Source organism: Pediculus humanus, genomic scaffold (genome assembly GCF_000006295.1).
Source record: "Pediculus humanus corporis 1103172107460 genomic scaffold, whole genome shotgun sequence".
In the NCBI taxonomy this organism is placed as follows: domain Eukaryota; kingdom Metazoa; phylum Arthropoda; class Insecta; order Psocodea; family Pediculidae; genus Pediculus; species Pediculus humanus.
In genome coordinates this window covers 122,100-129,860 of record NW_002987080.1, presented here as the reverse complement: position 1 = coordinate 129,860, position 7,761 = coordinate 122,100, and the positions used below count along the sequence as shown (strand labels likewise).

Sequence of the window (7,761 nt, the reverse complement as noted above, 5' to 3'; positions counted from 1 at the left end):
AAAAAAAAAAAAGAAATAAATTTTTTCTGGACAAAATAACTCCGCCATTTTTTCTTTTTCTTTTTTTTAATTTATAAGAAAAAATTATTATTATTATTATTATTATTATTATTATTATTAATGATAATAATCGATAAATCAATTTATTTACAATCGGAAACAGCAAAATTTTTTTAGGAAAACAGGTAAAAAGGGATAAAAACTTTTTGGGAGGGTCCGGAAAATGATAAATGAATGGAAAAATAAAAAAGGTCACAATTCGGACGTGACATTTAACGTAACCGTCGTCGTAGAACACTTTTGAGGTTCAATAAAATTCCTTTGAGACTAAATTTTAATAAAACAAAATATGTACAAACAAAGGAAAAAAGGAAAAGAAAATCTCGTCTCGCGTTTTTTTTTTTTTTTAATCCCCTCCCCTTATAACTTCGTGGAAATATTTAATATCGTAATCATCATCATCGTAGTAAAATATATTTTAAAAAAAAAAAGTAATAATAATAATAATGATGATGATGGTTAGAATGAAAAGAAAGGTTGTCATGGAATCCCATTCGCTCCGTGAAAACTAAAACACAAATGAATTATTTACAGCAGAAGAAAATAACATGATCGGATTTCTTATCAATGCTTCAACACCTTTTGATAATAAAAAAAAAAAAAAAAAAAAACTCGAAAGCCTTTTTTTACGCTTTTAACATTGAAAAATTAATTAAGTAATAATAATAATAATAATTCTATTATTCGATGGGAAACGAAATTAACAATATTGTTGTTGTAGGTGGAAGGGGAGTAAGGGAGGAGGAAGAGGAGAAAGGGGAGGGTTTGAAGGGCGTTAAACCAACCTTAAAAGCTGTCGTGTGAATTTTTTTTTTTACGACGAATAAAGTATTTATTATTATTATTATTAAATAAAAATGAAGGGAAATATAAACAGTAGGAGTGTATGTAGGGGGGGGGGTGAGGTGGAAAAATTTATTTATAAAAAAAACGTTATTGACGTTGATTTTAAAAAAAAGTAAAAATGGCTGTCGAAATAAAAATTGGCTTTATAAGGGATTCAATGTTGTTTTGTTGACGTTTGTTTTAAAAAAAGATTCTTTTGGTTTTTTTTTTTTTTTTTTGATCAGGACCCCAGAGACAAATGTGGAGGAGGAGGAAGGGAGGAAAGGGATGAGGGGCGGCGGTTGTCACCGAGATTCAAATGTCAATTTTTTTACACGTCTCGTTTTTTCTCACTTTTTTTATTTTCCCCCGAGAATAAAAAAATTTCTTTTTTTTTTTTTTTTTCTTGGCTTAATTTTAATGAGAATTTTTTGTTTTTTGTTTTCTTTTCTTTTTTTCTTCCTTTTACTTTTTTTTTTCTTTCTAGAAATTTAAACAAAACAAAACAAAAAACAACAAATTTGACGTCATCGCGCGTACGTCGTAAAATTAAAATGGGGGAAGATTTTTCTTTTTTTTTATAGAAAAAAAACTCGTATTTTGAAAATGGTTTATTAATAGTTTCAAACATATTTATCATTATTATTATTATTATTTAAAGTTTTTTTGGTTGGGGGAGGGAGAAAGAGGAGGAGGAGAGGGCTGAAATTGAAACGGGAAGAAAAAAAATTTTTTTTTAATTCAAAAAATAATAAAAAATCGTTCGGGAATATTTTTGCGCGATTCGCATTTTTTTTTATTTTCGGAGGGAAAATGGGGGGAAATTTAGATTTTTGGAGAAAATTGTTCGAAGCACTATCATAAAAATTATTTTAATGTTTTTTAATTTTGGGGTACGAAAACAATAAAATAAAATTTTATTTCAGGGATAAATTACCAAAAAAAAAAAATTTTTTAATTTTTTTTTTCCCGGGGGGGGGGTTCCCTTTTCCAAATCCTCTCACTTTAATTATTCGATAAGGAATTTGAAAAAAAAATTTAAACACATTTTCATCCAGGTTTTGACAAGATTCCAAAAATAAAATTCCAGAAATGAAAATCCACAAAATTATAATTAAAAAAATTTTATTTTTATTATTTTTCAGCGGCGGTGATGGCGGCGTCGGCATCGGCGGCGGTTCAAAAAAAAATTTTTTTTTTAAGGTGGGGTCTTCTGTACACAGAGTCGCAAACCTTAGAAAAAAAATTTTTTTTTTATATAAAAAAAAAAAAAAATTGGCAAAAAATCGGATCCAATGAGAGAAGCTGTAACCGAGATTCGTTGCCATAGAAATACGAAAACAAGCAACTATTTAAATGAACCTGTACGCTCATTGTTATCATATGCGAACCGTCATCTTTTTATAATATTCGACCCAGGTATTTTACTTAAAAAGAGAAAATTTTTTTTTTTTTTTTCGTAGGTAAAACGTTTTGTTATTATTATTATTATTACATTTTTTTTTTTTTACTGTGAATGTAAATCTCATGTTTGACTTATGACGGAAGAATTATAAATGAAAAATCAATAAAAGCTCAAGTTTTAATAAGAAAAGAAGAGAAAGAAGAAGAAAAAGTAAAAAAAAAAAAAAATTAGGTCATTCCAAGGAATAGAAGATTAAATTTTCGGGATTTTCGCGTTTTACATAATTTTATAACTTCCTCCTTCCTTCCGTCCTTCCTTCCTTCTTTCCTCTCCACTTCCGCTTTCAATTTTTTTTTAAACTCATGTGAAATTGTTTAAAATTTTTTTTTTTTTTTTTTTTTTTACAAAAAAAGCCCTTTTTGTTTTTTAAATTAAAAAAAAAAGATAAATTTCGATGACATCCCTTCGACGACCACGAAGGAGGGTTGATTTTCTTCTTTTTCTTTTTTTTTTTTTAGTCTTTGTCTCTCCCTAAAATTTAGGGGTTGTAAATGAGTCATATCATTTAAGAAACGGTTTTCTGATTTTTTAAAATATTATACAAAAAAACAAAAAAAAAAGTTGTTAAAATGGCACAGATAATCGATTCAGATAAAAAAAGTTTATTTAATAAAAAAAAAAAACAGGGGGACGAGGGGACGGGGGGGACGGGGGGTTAAAGAAAGAAAACTTTAAAGTAAAATATTTACAGGAAACGGAAACGATTTTTTATCAAAATAGGTGACAGATTTAAATTTTTATTATTTGCCGCTTAAACTTTTTTTTTCCTTTCCTCCCCTCTCCCCCGAAAAAAAACGGATTTCGTAATAATAATAATAACGATAATAAATTTCTTTTTTTAAACGTCATTCTTCGTTAAAATTTTTTAAATTAATAAAACCTCACGAAAAATTATTATTATTATTAAAAAAAAAAAAAAAAGAGGAAATGAATGAAAAATTTAGTTTATTATTATTATTTTGCTCTCGTTAAAAGTTTTTTTTTTTTTTTTCGTTCCCTTCGTCTGTAAAATATTTACAATTAAAAAAAAATAAAAATGGCTTCCGCCGGCGTATTTGTTTATAAAAAAATTATAATAAAAAAAAATAAATTAATTATTAATTAATAATAATAGAAAAAAAAAAAATAAACAAAAAAAATAGAAAAAATATGTAAAAGTATATAAAATTATTAAAAAAAAAAAAAAAAATTCGTTTTCAGCACTTTGGCATCATCGATAATAATAATAATAATGGATAATCAAAAAAAAACTGGTGATACTACGAACCCGAAAACAACAATATCAGATTTGGAAAAGAGAAGATTACAATTTGAATTAAAAGCAGCAGAAGAAATTGCCATATTAAAAGAAATAGTTATAAGAAAAAGATTGGCATACGAATTGGCATCGTTAGAAGATGGAAATCCTAGTAACAACGACGGTTTATTTAATAATCCAAGTATTATTATTATTATTATTATTATTACGACGATATTATTTTATATTGATTTATACGTTAATTAATTTTTTTTTACGATTAATTTATTTAATAGGAATGCCACCACAAACGAGAGACATATCAAGTAAAACAAACAATGCGGAAATAATTAAAGATAATGATATTAAAAAATTTTTACCACCTAAAAGTAAGCGTAATAAAAATTTTTTTATGTATGTATGTAAATGTTATCGGTAAGTAATCATGAAATAATATTATTATCATTATTATTAAAAAAATGATTTATCGAATTTTTTTTTACCGTAATAATAATAATAATAATAAAATGATAAAAATGTCGTCGTATGGATTATATATCAAAAAATAAATAAAATGACAATATTTTAATAATAATCGATCACTTTTTTTTTTTATATAAAATTTTTTAATATTTTATTTATGACGGGTAATATTTTTTTAAACTATTTCCGTTTCCGTTTTTATATTTTTTAATATCGTATGTAAAAAAAAAATTAATTTAAATGTATATGCGTCGTCGGTCGGTTGCAAAAAAAAGAAAAAATAATACGGATGATACGGAAAAAAAAAGACGTGGAATAAGAAAAAGAAAAAAAATGCATGAGAAAATGAAATTAAAGTCACGACGTGTATTGACATTTTCAGAATGATATTTCCCATGTGAATAAGTGAAATTAAGAAAGTTGGTTGGTTGGTTGGTTGTTGTTGTTGTATCCATGACTTTTTCACACTTTCTGAATTTTCTTTTTTCATAACGTGGAATAAGAGACAAAAACTAATATATATATACTTCCCTCCCTCCTCCCCTTCCTTACACTTCTACCACGTTTATCGATTTTTTACTTTACTTTACTTTATCTAAAATAAAAAAAAAATTGTAGTGGAAAACTGTGTTTAAATTTTCCTTTTTTTTTTTTTTTGACGATGTCGAATGGGACAATAATTAAAAATTAAGGCTACGTTGTCGTGGTAATAACTTAAATTGCCGTGGAGCAGGTGTTCTTTACGCTTTAACTTTTACTGGCTGTCACTTTATCCTCGTCGGTTTGTTTTTTTTCGGTTTTCCAACAGGAAAAACTCACACCCTAACTTTTTCATTTTTCCCATTATTATTACTCGCTTTTTGTCTTTTAAAACATTACACAGTGGCGATGCCACGCTAAGTGTTTAGAGCTTAATTGATAATTGATAAGAGTGTTTTGTGTTTTTTGCAGGGATGAATTCGTCGCAGTGGAATAATAAAATCGATAATACGTCATCGATAGATAAACCACCCGTTTCGCCGCCTTTGCACAAAAAAAAAGAAGCGGATATGAATGCAATATCGTCAGAAGAAATAATATCTTTTCCAAATTTAAATTTCAAAGGATTTAGTCAAATGAACCCGAAAAATGATACGAAAAGGACGAAAGTGATAAGAGAAACGCCGGAATTGCTAACAAAAATCCGAAATAAAAATTCATTTAATCAAATAACACCGTCAAAACCATTAGTGGACTTACGTTTACATTTTAACAAACCTCAAATGGCTCAAAATTTATCATCTTCGTCGCAAAAAAAACCACCGATTTCGTCATTTCCGGTACAGCAACAATCGGTTGTGCAACAACAACAACAACAGCAACGTCATTCGTTACCAACGGAAGAACCTCACACGCCGCAATATTCGTATTCATCCCCGCAACAAACTCTACAATATTCAATATCGTCATCGCAACAAACCCCTCTTAACTTTTACGGAACGAAACAAAAAAAATCATCTTATTTATTTTCTTCTACTCATCAACAGGCAACAACATATTCGACTTCCGTCGTGCAACAAACGCCGATTCCGCCATATCCGACTGTGACGCAAAGACAACCGTCATCGGAAACTCCACCAACGGTACCGCAATTAAAAACATTATATTATTCCGTACCTCAAATGAAATTTCACAGTTCTAACGATAACAACAAAACAAGAGAAGAACAACCGGAAGGTTTGGAAGGTAAATATCAAAAAAATTTTATCCGAATAAAAAAAGAAAATTCTGAATACGCATCTGAAAAGCTTTTAAAACCGTTTATCGGTTTTAAAGTTTAGTTAGAACAAAAAAAAACCCTCCTCTATTAAAAAAAAAAAAAAAAACTTTTTCCTTTTCGTTAATTATCAGAACGCAGGTGTAAATTTAAATTTTAAAATTTCAAATATTTTAAACACCCTTGTTTTGGGTTGAGAAAGAGCAGTAGACGCTAACAAACAAACAAAAAAAAAAAAACTTTTTTCCAGCTAACGAAACTAACAAAAAAAAAGAAAAAATTTTTAATTTTAACTTTTTTCACTTTCTCCCCTCCTCATCTCTCTTTCCCTCTCTCCCCTCTCCTCCTCTAACTCTCTCTTTTTCTCTCTTTAGGTCTTTCGTTTGGAAAAATAAGAAAAAATTTATTTAAAGTAAAAACTACGAAAATAAGACATGAAAAAATCGAAGTGGCATCAGATGAAAATAACAGTTCGAACGGTTCATCATCTTCGTATCCCATCGTTAGCTTACCTAATGAAAATAAACCGAACCAACTACCGCCTTTATATTATCAAAATAATAATAATAATTATAATTCCAATAATAGTAATAATAATAATAATAATAATAATAATAATAATTACACGTATCCGAATTATAATTCTTATCCTGTTGCAACGGAATCACCTTCAGCAAACGTTTATGCTTACAGCGATAATTATTATTCATACGGTGCGTTGATTTTCCAGTTAACTTATTATTTTTTTATTACGTAATATTTTAGTTACTGGAGAAAATAATAAATTTATCCAGGGTCTTATCAAACAAATAACGAAATAATCAGGTACGTAATTAGATTTGTGTTGAAAACAAAAAAAAATTTTTTTAAGAAAGTCTCGGTCAACGTTAGACTTGGACTTTTTTTTTTTACCGAATCCCCCTTCTCTTCCTCTTCCTCCCTTTTCCTTCCCCTTTTCTCTCCCTTCCCCTCATTCCCATCAGGAAAAAAAAAGAGCTTTATCGATTAAGTAATTTTTTTTTTTTTGGAAAACTCCGACGGAAAAAAAATTAAAAGAAAGAAAAAAAAGAAAAGCCAAAGATTTTTTTTTTTGTTTTATCGCACTAAAAAGATAAAAAGTTAGTAAAAAAATTTAACGGGGAAACTTAAACTTGGTTGGTAAAAAAAAAGGAAAAAAGGAAAAAAGAGGTCCCTCGGGAACATTTTCAGTGGGAAGAATAAAATAAGAAATACGAGAAGACAATAGACCTAAAAAGTAGGCATAAAACTGTCGAATGCACTGTCATATTTGGTCACAAGAAAGTGAGGTTAGACCATAAACAATACACACACACACAACCACATAAAATTCCATCGGGAACAATAATTCATTTATCATCTGACAGATTCATTTTTTCTTTTTTTTTGTGACGATGACATTTTTATCGTAAACTGTTAAGAAAAAATAATAATGATAATAATTTTAACTTAAAAAAGGAAAAAAAAAAAAAAAACGGAAACGGAAGAAGGAAAAGAGAAAAAAAAAATTTTTACCCGATCGGTTAATTACAAACAATTTAATTACAATTAACGAACGTGTTTAAAAAATTTTCCTTTTGCGATTCCTTTTTTTAAAAGGCGAGGGGAAAGAGAGGGGAGGGAGGGGAGGGAAGAGGGAAGGGGAGGAAAAAAACAAATGAAAAAAAAAAGGTGAATAATAAAAAAAAAAAAAAAGTGTGACATCGTTCGTTCGTTCTTTTTTTTTTTTTCTATTTTTCCTGTAAATCCCAATCCCTTTTGTCCCTGGGGATCCTTCTTAATTTGCATGCCAACTGCTTTTTGAACGATCTCGCCAATTGTTCACGAGGGCTGGTAAATTACGTTTTTTTTTTTTTTTTGCTATTTTTCTCTTTTCTTTTTTTTTTTTCATACGTGATTTTCAAGAGATGATAATGT

The 7,761-nt window shown here is 28.3% G+C and overlaps 1 protein-coding gene across 1 annotated transcript; it reads left to right on the top strand.

Moving 5' to 3' along the window:
- Nucleotides 1-3,581: 3,581 nt before the first annotated feature.
- Phum_PHUM114540 (uncharacterized protein) lies at nucleotides 3,582-5,890 on the top strand (the record flags this gene model as incomplete). The annotated part of the gene is made up of 2 exons (XM_002424101.1): nucleotides 3,582-3,771; nucleotides 5,022-5,890. The coding sequence occupies 2 exons, from the start codon at nucleotides 3,582-3,584 to the stop codon at nucleotides 5,888-5,890; spliced, it is 1,059 nt and encodes a 352-aa protein (XP_002424146.1).
- Between the last annotated feature and the right edge of the window lie 1,871 nt (nucleotides 5,891-7,761).